Genomic DNA, 14,030 nt, shown 5'->3' on the forward strand with positions numbered 1-14,030 from the left:
TGAGCATAAGAGGGACAGTTAGTAAGTTTGCAGATGACACCAAAATTGGAGGTGTAGTGGACAGCGAAGAGGGTTACCTCAGATTACAACAGGATCTGGACCAGATGGGCCAATGGGCTGAGAAGTGGCAGATGGAGTTTAATTCAGATAAATGCGAGGTGCTGCATTTTGGGAAAGCAAATCTTAGCAGGACTTATACACTGAATGGTAAGGTCCTAGGGAGTGTTGCTGAACAAAGAGACCTTGGAGTGCAGGTTCATAGCTCCTTGAAAGTGGAGTCACAGGTAGATAGGATAGTGAAGGCGGCGTTTGGTATGCTTTCCTTTATTGGTCAGAGTATTGAGTACAGGAGTTGGGAGGTCATGTTGCGGCTGTACAGGACATTGGTTAGGCCACTGTTGGAATATTGCATGCAATTCTGGTCTCCTTCCTATCGGAAAGATGTTGTGAAACTTGAAAGGGTCAGAAAAGATTTACAAGGATGTTGCCAGGGTTGGAGGATTTGAGCTTTAGGGAGAAGCTGAACAGGCTGGGGTTGTTTTCCCTGGAGCGTCAGAGGCTGAGGGGTGATCTTATAGAGGTTTACAAAATTATGAGAGGCATGGGTAGGGTAAATAGGCTAAGTGAAAGCACAGCAGGTTAGGCAGCATCTCAGGAATAGAGAATTCGACGTTTCGAGCATAAGCCCTTCATCAGGAAAGGGCTTATGCTTGAAACGTCGAATTCTCTATTCCTGAGATGCTGCCTAACCTGCTGTGCTTTGACCAGCAACACATTTGCAGCTGTGATCTCCAGCATCTGCAGACCTCATTTTTTACTAAATAGGCTAAGTATTTTCCCTGGAGTCAGGGAGTCCAGAACTAGAGGGGCATAGGTTTAGGGTGAGAGGGGAAAGATATAAAAGAGACCTAAGGGGCAACTTTTTCACGCAGATGGTGGTACGTGTATGGAATGAGCTGCCAGAGGATGTGGTGGAGGCTGGTACAATTGCAACATTTAAGAGGCATCTGGATGGGTATATGAATAGGAAGGGTTTGGAGGGATATGGGCCGGGTGCTGGCAGGTGGGACTAGATTGGGTTGGGATATCTGGTCAGCATGGACAGGTTGGACCGAAGGGTCTGTTTCCATGTTGTACATCTCTATGACTCTATGAGCCTAAGAGAAGTGGGAATATTTTTGGAAATGAATGATGTTTGCAGTTTGTGTGGTTGGTACCAAGTCCACATTCGGCCAGTCCCATACTGGACAGAACAAGGTTAATCTGTAAATTCTTCCCTTTACCCGTGATGCCCATCCCAATCCGTGATCAAGGTATCACACCGGACTATTTCCCAGACTGATCTGTCGAGAGTTCTGCAGCACCTCGATCTTACGGATCTTTATGGAGTTCAATGTAGCTAAGTATGAAGTCATTCACTTTGGTAGGAGTAACAAGATGATGGATTACTGGGCTAATGGTAGGCTACTTGGTAGTGTGGATGAGCAGTGGGATCTTGGTGTCCATGTACACAGATCTCTGAAAGTTGCCACCCAGGTAAATAGTGCTGTGAAGAAGGCATATGGTGTACTGGGCTTTATTGGTAGAGGAATTGAGTTCCAGAGTCCTGAGGTCATGTTGCAACTGTATAAGACTCTGGTGCGGCCTCATCTGGAGTATTGTGTGCAGTTTTGGTCGCCATACTATAGGAAGGATGTGGAGGCATTGGAACGAGTGCAGAGGAGGTTTACCAGGATGTTGCCTGGCATGGTAGGAAGATCGTATGAGGAAAGGCTGAGGCACTTGGGGCTGTTCTCATTGGAGAAAAGAAGGTTTAGGGGAGATTTGATAGAGGTGTACAAGATGATTAGGGGTTTAGATAGGGTAGACACTGAGAACCTTTTTCTGTTAATGGAGTCAGCTGTTACCAGGGGACACAGCTTTAAATTAAAGGGTGATAGGTATAGGACAGATGTTAGGGGTAGATTCTTTACTCAGCGGGTTGTGAGTTCATGGAATGCCCTGCCAGTAACAGTGGTGAACTCTCCCTCTTTATGGTCATTTAAGCGGGCATTGGATAGGCATATGGAGGTTATTGGGCTAGTGTAGGTTAGGTAGACTTTGGTCGGCGCAACATCGAGGGCCGAAGGGCCTGTACTGCGCTGTATTTTTCTATGTTCTATGTTCTTACATTCACTGAGTAAGGATCCCACACAGACTGCACCTACTCCAAGACCATTCAAACAAATAAACTCTGATTTATTTAGTAAGATCCAAACATCCCTACCCAGAAATCCTGGAACCCTAAAACAAAAAAAAACTGCAGAATGCTGGAAATCTGAAATGAAAACAGAAATACTTGGAGGAACTCAGCAGGTCTGGCAATATCTGTGGAGACAGGAAGCAGGTTCCTATAATCCTGTTGACTTGGTACGTGACTTGTTGAATGTGAGATTTCGAGTGAGATTTTTAAAAACCATCCTTGGGAGGTGGGTGTCACTGGCTGGGCCCAGAATTTATTGCCCGTTCTGAGTTGCCCCTGACAAGGTGGGGGTGAGCTGCCTTCTTGAGGCCCCCAGGTATGGCTATTCAGTTGCCTGTCTGACAATTGGTTTATAGAAGTTAGAGTTCACTATTGGTGGGGACTATTTGGTGGTAATAATCAGTTTTTGGCATTAAACGCCATCGATGCTGCCCTCGTTACAACTTCAGAAGATCATCTTACAGAGAAATGACCTTGAGCTTTCCCACACGGTCACCTGTGAACGCTCCAGTTTGTAAAATGTTGGGAAGACCTGATGTTTCGGTGGCTGAAGGTCCCACCTCAGTGTCATGGGACATGACCGCTGGGAGGGGATGTTTGTCCATCACACGTTAGTCTTTATTTTACATCCATTACGAGTGAAGCATCAGCATGTCAGGAAAGCGGTGATTTGGTCAATTTGGCTGTCTACCAAGCAGGACACTGTCAGCTTTGCTTCTCCATTTGCACTCACTCCTTCCTGCTCCCTATTCTACGTCCTACCACTCCTCCACCTTCCCAGCTCTCCCTCTCTCCAGCCTCATCGTCATAGGCTTTTCTCCTTTGCCCATTGTCCTCTTCCCTCATTCGCCCCACTTCCCTTCGATCTCTCTGTCCTTCCTCCACTCTCCATTCCCTCACTCCTACCACTCTCGCTCGGTCTTTTCTCCCTCCCATTCCTCTGTCTCACTCACCCCCTCCCCCTACCCCCATTAACCGCGTTCCTTCCTCCCTGCCACCGCCCCCCCTCACCTGATGAAAGGGGGGTCATAAAGTTGCTGAGACAGCTGGGGACTGAGCTCCAGGTACCGTCCTCCTGACACCTGGGAAGGGCCTCTGTTGACCGTGGGTCGAGGTGGAAGCCAGTCAGACAGCGGAACACCAACGTGTCGTCGAGCCGGTACGTCCTGTTCTCCACCTCTCCATTGGTGATGCTTACAACTTGACAGACGAGAACTGAAAAGGCAAGAGGGCACCTGAATTAATCACGGAGACTTTGTGACACCCAGCGCTCTGAACTCCAAGGATGGCTTGTGTTAAATATTCATGAGGGACCAGTGGTGGTATACGGGTAACATCACTGCATTAGCATTCCAAAACTCCAGGCCAATGTTGTGTCAGTGGTGAAAGTCCAATTCGATAAATGTCTGAAAGTAAAAGTCAGGTATCCAATGGTGATTGCCACAAATACCCATCTGACTCAGATTCATGAATGTCCTTTAGGAAGGAAAACTGCCACCCTTACCTGGAATGGCCTACACGTGACTCCAAACCCACAGCAATGGGGTTGACTCTTAACTGTCCTCTGAAATGATCCGGTATGTTCATGGACACCTAGGGATGGACTATAACCTATGTTGCCCCACCCTTGTGAAACCCATGAATGAATTTAAAATATCTGCCTCAGGTGATGCTTTCTGGGGGTCAGTGAGCAATTCAGCCTCACCCTGAAGGCCTCACCCTGAAGGCCTCACCCTGAAGGCCTCACCCTGAAGACCGTGCAGGTAGGTGTTGGGAGGTATGAAGATGACAAGTCAAGGAACAGGAGGAGAGAGATTCCTACCGTCTGGCAGTGGGCTAAGAATCACCGCACTGTAATGTCCAGGAGTATCAACACGCAGCCTGTAAAATACCTGTGGACCCAGTCACACCCGAATGAAGGCAAAATACTGTGGATGCTGGAAATCTGAGACAAACACAGGGAATGCTGGAGAAACTCAGCAGGTCTGGCAGCGTCGGTGGACACAGAGATACCACGCGTGCCTTGTTTACTTTGATCTCAGCATTGAGGGCCCATTTCCTCCCTCTCACACCTTAACTTACGCCCATTCTGTTTTTTTTGCCTCTTTCTCCACCATTAACAGGTTATAGTCCAACAGGTTTATTTGAAATCACAAGCTTTCGGAGCCTGATGTCATGTGACAAAAGGGTAGCACTCCGAAAGCTTATACTTCCAAATAAAACTGTTGGCCTATAACCTGGTGTTGTGTGATTTGTCCAGCCAAGTCCAACACCAGCACCTCCCCATCATGTCCACCATTAACAACTGGGCCTCTACCTCTGTGAAAAATACTCAAAATTCAACTCATGTTCAGCTTATCCCAGTTGCTCTGCATTTTGGGAAAGCAAATCTTAGCAGGACTTATACACTTAATGGTAAGGTCCTAGGGAGTGATGCTGAACAAAGAGACCTTGGAGTGCAGGTTCATAACTCCTTGAAAGTGGAGTCACAGGTAGATAGAATAGTGAAGAAGGTATTTGGTATGCTTTCCTTTATTGGTCAGAGTACTGAGTACAGGAGTTGGGAGGTCATGTTGCGGCTGTACAGGACATTGGTTAGGCCACTGTTTGAATATTGCGTGTAATTCTGGTCTCCTTCCTATCAGAAAGATGTTGTGAAACTTGAAAGGGTTCAGAAAAGATTTACAAGGATGTTGCCAGGGTTGGAGGATTTGAGATACAAGGGAGAGGCTGAACAGGCTGGGGCTGTTTTCCCTGGAGCGTCAGAGGCTGAGGGGTGACCTTATAGAGGTTTACAAAATTATGAGGGACATGGATAGGGTAGATAGGCAAAGTCTTTTCCCTGGGGTGGGGGAGCCCAGAACTAGAGGGCATAGGTTTAGGGTGAGAGAGGAAAGATATAAAAGAAATCTAAGGGGCAACTTTTTCACACAGAGGGTGGTACGGGTATGGAATGAGCTGCCAGAGGATGTGGTGGAGGCTGGTACAATTGCAACATTTAAGAGGCATTTGGATGGGTATATGAATAGGAAGGGTTTGGAGGGATATGGGCCGGGTGCTGGCAGGTGGGACTAGATTGGGTTGGGATATCTGGTCGGCATGGACAGGTTGGATAGAAGTTTCCATGCTGTACATCTCTGTGACTCAGCAGCTGAGTACATATTGTGTCTAATTATCCCTCTGTAATTGTGGGGAAGGTTACACATTAAACACAATGAGCTGGAAAATCAGATCATTGCTATGAATCTTGGCACAGGAACCAACTGGTGCTGAGCGTCTTACAGCAGCTTTGCCATTCTGTACAGAATTGATCATTAAATTCCCCTGGTTAAACAAACACTATCTCAGCTCAAAATACGCACTGGAAATTGGGATAGAGTCATAGAGATGTACAGCACAGAAACAGACCCTTCAGTCCAACCCGTCCATGCCGACCAGATATCCCAACCCAATCTAGTCCCACCTGCCAGCACCCGAACCCTCCCTCTTCATATAACCATCCAAATGCCTCTTAAATGTTGCAATTGTACCAGCCTCCAACACATCCTCTGGCAGCTCATTTCATACACGTACCACCCTCTGTGTGAAAAAGTTGCCTCTTAGGTCTCTTTTATATCTTTCCCCTCTCATCCTAAACCTATGCCCTCTAGTTCTGGACTCCCCTAACCCCAGGGAAAAGACTTGCCTATTTATCATACCCAGGCCTCATCATTTTTTAAACATCTATGAGGTCACCCCTTAGCCTCTGACGCTCCAGGGAAAACAGCCCCAGCCTGTTCATCCCCTCCCTCTAGCTCAAATCCTCCAACCCTGGCAACATCCTTGTAAATCTTTTCTGAGCCCTTTCAAGTTTCACAACATCTTTCCAATAGGAATGAGACCAGAATTTCACGCAATATTCCAACAGTGGCCTAACCAATGTCCTGTACAGCCGTAACATGACCTCCCAACTCCTGTACTCAATACTCTGACCAATAAAGGGGGAAAACATTGAAGAACGTGAACTATTTGGGAAGTGTTATTTGCAGCAAAAGATGAACATGAGGATACCCTCCATTGTCATCATTCGTAAACGCAAAGTGATGTGAAAGGACATGAACCCATTGATTTACATTGACCCTACAATGAGGGCGGAGTATGAAATAGGAAATGGTCATATTGACCCCGTCAGTCATGACGAGTATGACACATTCAGTCTCCTCTGACACCACGTTAAGTTTACTTCAAATGTTAAACCCAGAGAGGATCAGCCAAGTATTTAAAAAATGAGGTAATTCAAGGGATAGCAATGAAAATAACCTCAAATGTACTTTAAATGTAGAGCAGATCTGAGACATGGACAAGAACAAAACGAGAAGAGATGCTGGGATTTGTGTGGACAACAGGGCCGGGTGAGAAGTAAGGATGGAATTGTATTATAAACATGCACCGGGTGATCAAGGACAAAACGGATCCGAGAGAGGAGGAGAGGGCTCTGAGGGTGAGGGAAACAGTAAAGGCTGAGAGTGGGACTCAGTAAAGAGAATCCAAAGGGAGACAGGGGGAGAGGGAGAGGGGGAGGGAGAGGGAGGGGGAGAAGGAGTGGGGAGAGGGAGGCAGAGGGAGGCGGGGGAAGAGGGGGAGAGGAAGGGGGAGAGGGAGGGAGAGAAGGAGGGGGGAGAGAGGGAGAGAGAGGGAGGGAGAGGGAGGGAGAGGGAGGCGGGGGGAAGAGGGGGAGAGGGAGGGGGAGAGGGAGGTGGAGAGGGAGGTGGAGAGGGAGGAGAGGGAGAGGGGGGAAGAGGGAGGGGGAGAGGGAGGGGGAGAGGGAGGGGGAGAGGGAGGGGGAGGGAGGCGGGGGGAAAGGGATGGGGAGAGGGAGAGGGAGAGGGAGGGAGAGAGGGGGGAGAGAGGGGGAGAGAGGGAGGGGGAGAGAGGGAAGGGGAGAGGGAGAGGGAGGGGGGAGAGATGGAGAGAGAGAGAGAGAGGAGGGGGGAGGAGGAAGAGAGAGGGGGTGGGGAGAGGGGGGGAGGGGGAGAGAGAGGGAGAGAGAGAGAGGGAGAGAGAGAGAGGGGAGGGAGGGAGCAGGGAAGAGAGTGGGAGGGGCAAGAGAGAGGGGGTGGGGAGAGGGAGAAATGTCAGTGGTGTTGAGTAAAGAGAGAAAAACCAAAGAGATAATGATGGATTGATCCCCAAGAGAAACGTCAAATTATTAAAGGTTTAGGGAAATGAGGAAGGATGGATTAGAGTGGGTGTGAGAGGTGGATCCAAACACCAGTGCAATGTTGATGGGTCAAATGGTGTGTTTGTTGAGCTGGAGATTGGACGTTACTCACGGTCACAGACTGGGGGCTCTCGAGGTCTCCAGCTGAGTTTGTTGCTGAGGTATCTCAAACAGAACATGGTGGCAGGTCCCGACAGCAAGTAACCACGCAGGCAGAAGAAGTGAATTGTGGAGTTCTCGGTGTAGCGAGGTCTTGGATGTGTGATGTAGCCATTCTGGGGTTCAGCAGGGTCTGGGCACTCCCCTGAAATTAGAGATAGCACCAAACACATGGTTAGCCCAGGGAGTCTGGAGCTGAAGCTAATCACCGAGAGCCCTGTATACACAGGGGAGACAACTCACGGGCATTATACCAGTGCCCGCTGCCCAGGCTGGAGGTCCACAAGACCATCAAAACCTGGATTAGTCACCATTTTACATAGTGCCACCTCCATAAATCAATCCACTCTTCACCAGCCAACTACAGATAATGACCAATCCAAGTGTGGCCACATAACTCTGACTCCAAGCTACAAGAGCTCTGTCAGTACTGTCTGAGTCTGTGACCCCATTCCTTGCAATTCGGGACTGATATTGTATTGAAAGGTCATTGACCTGGGGACAGTGAATAAATTAGCCCTTGCAGAGTAAAAAGTAGCTAATGTAAAGAAAGCAAAGATAGTGGTGAAAACTTTCCAGTGACATTTCCTGGACATTGTAACTTTACATCATGTTCCTCACCGTGCTGGAAGGAACACTTACAGTACACACATAGAAACACGCAAATTAGGAGCAGGAGTAGGCCATTTGGCCCTTCGATTCTGCTACACCATTCCATATGACCATGGCCAATCATGTGACTCAGTCCCCAACTCCTGCTTTCTCCCCCACACCCTCATAACTATATTTAATTCCTTCTGGAAAAACATTCAATATTTTGGCTTTTTGTGGCAGACACAGTGGCACAGTGGTTAGCACTGCTGCCTCACAGAGACCCGGGTTCAATTCCCGCCTCAGGCGACTGACTGTGTGGAGTTTGCACGTTCTCCCCGTGTCTGCGTGGGTTTCCTCCGGGTGTTCCGGTTTCCTCCCACAGTCCAAAGATGTGCGGGTCAGGTGAATTAGCCATGCTAAATTGCCCCTAGTGTTAGGTAAGGGGCAAATGTAGGGGTATGGGTGGGTTGCGCTTCGGCGGGTCGGTATGGACTTGTTGGGCCGAAGGGCCTGTTTCCACACTGTAAGTAATCTAATCTAATACCATTTCTCCTCATCCCAGAATCGGTGCTGGGTCCTCTACTTTTCATCATTTATATCAGTGATTTGGATGTGAGCATAAGAGGTACAGTTAGTAAGTTTGCAGATGACACCAAAATTGGAGGTGTAGTGGACAGCGAAAAGGGTTACCTCAGATTACAACAGGATCTGGACCAGATGGGCCAATGGGCTGAGAAGTGGCAGATGGAGTTTACTTCAGATAAATGTGAGGTGCTGCATTTTGAAAAGCAAATCTTAGCAGGACTTATACACTTAGTGGTAAGGTCCTAGGGAGTGTTGCTGAACAAAGAGACCTTGGAGTGCAGGTTCATAGCTCCTTGAAAGTGGAGTCGCAGGTAGATAGGATAGTGAAGAAGGTGTTTGGTATACTTTCCTTTATTGGTCAGAGTATTGAATACAGGAGTTGGGAGGTCATGTTGCGGCTGTACAGGACATTGGTTAGGCCACTGTTTGAATATTGCATGCAATTCTGGTCTCCTTCCTATCGGAAAGATGTTGTGTAACTTGAAAGGATTCAGAAAAGATTTACAAGGATATTGCCAGGATTGGAGGATCTGAGCTACAGGGAGAGGCTGAATAGACTGGGGCTGTTTTCCCTGGAGCGTCGGAGGCTGAGGGGTGACCTTATAGAGTTTTATAAAACCATGAGGGGCATGGATAGGATGAATAGGCAAAGTCTTTTCCCTGGGGTCGGAGAGTCCAGAACTAGAGGGTATATGTGCCTAGCTTGTCACATTTGTTGTAGGGCTCTATTCAGGACAGGGGATGTCTTACTGTACAGCACATCGAGAGTCAATTGAGAACCTGCAGGGTGTACCAGCCATCTGTGCAGCACATGCACTGCCTGTTTATTCACCCAAATAGTGTGGGGCTTGTTCTCGATCCAATCAAGTGTGTGTGTGTGTGTGTGTGTGTGTGTGTGTGTGTGTGTGTGTGTGTGTTGGGGGTTGGGTGGTCGATGGTGAGGGGAGTGCACTCTGTCATTCAGAGGACTACAGGTTTTCATCCAGTCAGGCTGAGCATGCTCAGAGGACACAGTCCAGGGAGAGGGCAGACAGGGGAATCACATACCAGCTGAGGCAGCAGTCAGGGTCCGGGGTTACTCCTGTCTTTGGAACGTTCATCGAAGTTGGTCGGAGGTCTGGATCTGTGCATCGATCATTAAGGAAGCTGTAGGTTGAGTGGGTGTGTGCTGTACGGGCAGTGGGGGGAGGGGGTCATGGCTGGGGGCTGAAGTAGGGGGCGTGAGTGGAGTTGGGGGCGTGAATGGTGATGGGGGAAAACACAAGGTTGATGGGGGCAACTGGCATTGTAGGCTGTGGGAGATGGATAACTGGCTGTACCCAGCACCAAACCAGGCCTCCACCTTGGGGAGGGTTGAGCACCGGGTTAGAATCATTAAGGTGGAATTTTGGAGCTCAGGGAGAGAGCAGACAGTCAGAGGAAACGTTTCAGATGAAACCTCTTTACTGACTGACGGTGAAATGTATTCGCAGAAAGAGTGGCTGAGACAAGTTTTGTGGGTCTCTGTATGGAAGGGATGGGCGGGAAAACAGCTGTTGTGGTAATGCAAGGGAAATGGGGACAGGGAAGATTGTGGGGTCTTTGACAGCTGGTGACCAGGCCCAGCCCAATCTCAATGGTGTCCACGTGAGTTGTAATCACTGTGCTATAGATCAGGCCAGACCCCTCAAAACATTTCAAGAAAGTAGCCCAGTCCCTCACTTTGCGAGGGGTAGCCCTGTTTTAAGCAGGGGGAGGGGGGATATTCCAGGTGGGATATAGCTGGTCCAACCACTTTGGTTTATACAAAACAGAATTTATTTACAAGATTACTGAATGAAACACAAACAAAAGAGAACAGCATACACACAATAACTGAACCTATTCAAAAACCCAACAGATTATCCCGGACTTAATAATGCTGTTCCCAACACTTGCAACAATCCCCATAAACACCCCTTGGCACAAAAGGTAAAATCAAACCCAGGGTCTTACGGGAGAGACGTCAGGGAGAGAGGGAGGATCACCTTGGACCTACTTCTTTGGGTCCAGCAGATGTTTTCACACTACCCCTAAAAACATAACCAAACTAAGTCAGAGAAAAGCTGAGATGGGGGAACTGGCCACTCCCCTTTCATTGTACAAGTGTTGCTTCTTTAAAACTTGAAAGCCTTCTGCCTGAGGCAGTATCTGTTAGCTATAATCACATTGGCCCTCAACCCCTTCAACTCAAACTTTTCAGAGTCCTTGATGACCTGAGAAAAGGATGAGATAACCTTGTTAAAGGAACAGCATTGTCACAACTGCAAGCACTGTCTGTTCTCTACATGGGAAACACAGCCGGAAGCTGGCTGGCAGTGGGCAGAGTGAGTGTCAGTTTGATGGACGAAAGGACAGGATTACACATCTGCAGGACATTAGGACCCTGAGAGGGCAAAGGCAGAGAGCTGGCGTTAGCAAACTCCAGCTGAATGTCATCAACCATTTGCAGAGAAAGCAGAGTGCTCAGGGTTCGAATGCTGCTCAAAGGCTATTTGCACCATACCACATCCCAATAATGCAGAGGTCAGTGGGTTGGCCTTAAAAATAAGACAAATTCTGCCAAATGGAATCCCCATCATCTGAGAGACTTCGGAGACTCCTTTGCAGGAGGAGAGCAATTTCACTTTCTCATCAGTCGGGTAACTGTGACAATGGTCTCTACTGAATGTAATCATAGAATCCCTACAATAAAGAAGGAGGCTATTCAGCCCATCAAGTCCATGCTGACCCTTCGAAAAGCATCCCACTCGGACCACCCCCTACCCTATAACCCCACATTCCCCATGGCTAACCCACTTAGCCGGCACATCCCTGGCTCTACAGGCAATCCACCCTGACCTGCACAGCTTCAGATTGTGGGAGGAAACCAGAGCACCCAGAGGAAACCCACACAGGCACGGGGAGAATGGGCAAACTCCACACAGACAGTCACCCGTAGCCAAAGTCAAACCTGGGTGCCTGGTGCTGTGAGGCAGCAGTGCTACCCACTGAGCCACCCTGCTATCTCCATGGTGAGATGGGGATAGAATCAGATTAAAGGGACTCCACATTAGTGGGGTGTGTGGGGAATTAAACCACTTTTGTCCGATACTGCGAGCAATCTCACTGGGCCTCATGATGAGAATCCCTCCAAAAAAATCAACTACTAATATATAGCCAAAAAAAATAAAGATTCAGGCCAAGATCACCATAAATAGATTTACAAAGTCTGATGAGAACAACTTACATTTACAGAGTGCTAATACCAGAGAAAAACATCCCAGTGCATTTCCCAGGAGTGTTACATAAAAATGACTTTGAGGTAAAGAAGGAAACCTTAACAAATGGCTGAGAGTTTGGTTAAAGAGATTGATTTGAATAAGACTCCATCACTTCAACTGTTCACTTTCGGGACTAGAGAGGTCAAACGGAAATGCAGGAATCTGAACACTGAAAATGAAAATAAGGGCTTTGATATCGAGGAAATCACCGTGAAACAGATCCTTTAGTCCAACTCATCCATGCCAACCAAACTTCCCAAACTACATTTGTGCCATTGCCTGTGTTTGGGCCATATCACTCTAAAACTTTCCTTTTTATGTCCTGTCCAAGTGTCATTTAAATGCTGTAACTATACCTGAATCTACCACTTCCTCTGGCAGTTCATTCCACACACTATCCACTCTCTCTGGAGAATCGTTGCCCTTCGGTCTTTTTTGAATCTTTTTTCTCTCACCTTAAACTTATGCCCTCCAGTTTTGAATTCCCCTACTCTAGAGGAAAGACCTTTGCTATTCACCTTATCTATGCCCCTCATGATTTTATAAACCTCTTTAACACACCTCTCAATCTCCTAACCTCTCATGAAAAAAGCCCCAGCCTATTCAGCCTCTCGATACAGCTCAAATCTCCAGTCCCAGTAACATCCTTGTAAATCTTTTCTGCATCCTCTCACATTTAAAAACATCTTTCCTTTGGCCAACTTACCCTCAAGTTTCATCTTCTCTTCCCTCTCACTGCTTTTGTACTTATCATCTGCTGGTTTTTAAAGGTTTCCCAATCTTCTGGCTTCCCACTAATTTTCATCATTCTATTTTTGTTTTGCTTTTATGCTGTCCTTAATTTCTCTTGTCAGCTTTGGTTGTTCCATCCTCCCCTTAATATGCTTCTTCTTCCTTGGGATAAATTTCTGCTGTAGCTTCCAAGTTATCCCAGAAAATCCTGCCTTTGTTGTTCCACTGCCTTCCCTTCCAATCATCCCTAGCCAGCTCCTCCCTTACGTTTTTACTCAACTGCAGTACATCAGATTCTAGTTTCTCCCTCTCTAAATGCAGGGGGATATTTGTCAGATTCTGGTCATTGCATCCTAGGGGTTCCTTCACCTTCAGCTCCCTAACCTAATCTGCCTCATTACACATCACCAAATCCTAGAATTACCTGTTCCCTCGTGGGCTCTACTACCAGCTGCTCCAAAAATACCATCTAGACATTCCACAAATTCCTTTCCTTGACATCCATACTAACCTGATTCTCCCAGACCCCTGCACAATCGTTGGTTTATTTTCTTCTCAAATCCAATTCTTATATGGAGGCCTGTACACAACTCCCATCAGGAGTTTCCTTTCTTTTTAATGCTCTTCAACTCTACCCCCACATCTTCTAGCTCTATAAGCCTTCTTGCTATTGATTTAATTGCGTTTCTAACTAACAAGACAACCCAGCGTCTCTTCCCATCTGCTGGCTCTTTCCCAGCCCTGATTCCCTTGCTGCATGTTGGTGATACCCACAACAGTGTACCTGCCAATTTCCATCGCTCCTTGTGAGCCCCTGCATGCAGATCTAAGTTTCCTATCTCCTACAACCATTCTACACTCTAAACTTAATAGCATGAGTGTATCTGTGTTTTTGTTTTTGCTGCTGTTTACCTATCACTTCCTTATCTACGTTACTTAACTCTGGGATCTGTCTGTATTGCTCACAAGACAAAGCTTTTCACTGGGTCTCGGTACACGTGACAATAAACTCAATTCAATCTGTGCTATAAGCTCATTTACCTTATTTCATATACTGTGCGCATTTAAGTGCAACACCTTCAGTCCTGTACTGACTGGCCCCATCTCATAGCTGTCCCCTTATCTCCTGTGCTTGAAGTTAGATTCCTCACTCATTCCATGTCTCATCTCTGTCCTATTATTTGATCAGGAAATTTTAATCATCTCAGCTGAGCTGAGAATGCGGCCTGTGCTTGGT

General features: G+C 47.4%; 1 protein-coding gene across 1 annotated transcript in view; it reads right to left on the reverse strand.

The window, feature by feature from the left end:
* susd4 (sushi domain containing 4) overlaps positions 1 to 12,780 on the reverse strand; it is a 69,865-nt gene extending 57,085 nt beyond the window's left edge. Inside the window, exons 1-3 of the mRNA XM_060854385.1 lie at positions 12,768 to 12,780; positions 7,555 to 7,746; positions 3,311 to 3,457 (exon numbers count right to left, since the gene is read on the reverse strand). Of these exons, the coding sequence (XP_060710368.1) occupies positions 3,311 to 3,457; positions 7,555 to 7,746; positions 12,768 to 12,780 (352 nt within the window). The remainder of the gene's footprint in view (positions 1 to 3,310; positions 3,458 to 7,554; positions 7,747 to 12,767) is intronic.
* Between the last annotated feature and the right edge of the window lie 1,250 nt (positions 12,781 to 14,030).

This window comes from Hemiscyllium ocellatum, chromosome 3 (genome assembly GCF_020745735.1).
Source record: "Hemiscyllium ocellatum isolate sHemOce1 chromosome 3, sHemOce1.pat.X.cur, whole genome shotgun sequence".
NCBI classification, from domain to species: Eukaryota; Metazoa; Chordata; class Chondrichthyes; order Orectolobiformes; family Hemiscylliidae; genus Hemiscyllium; species Hemiscyllium ocellatum.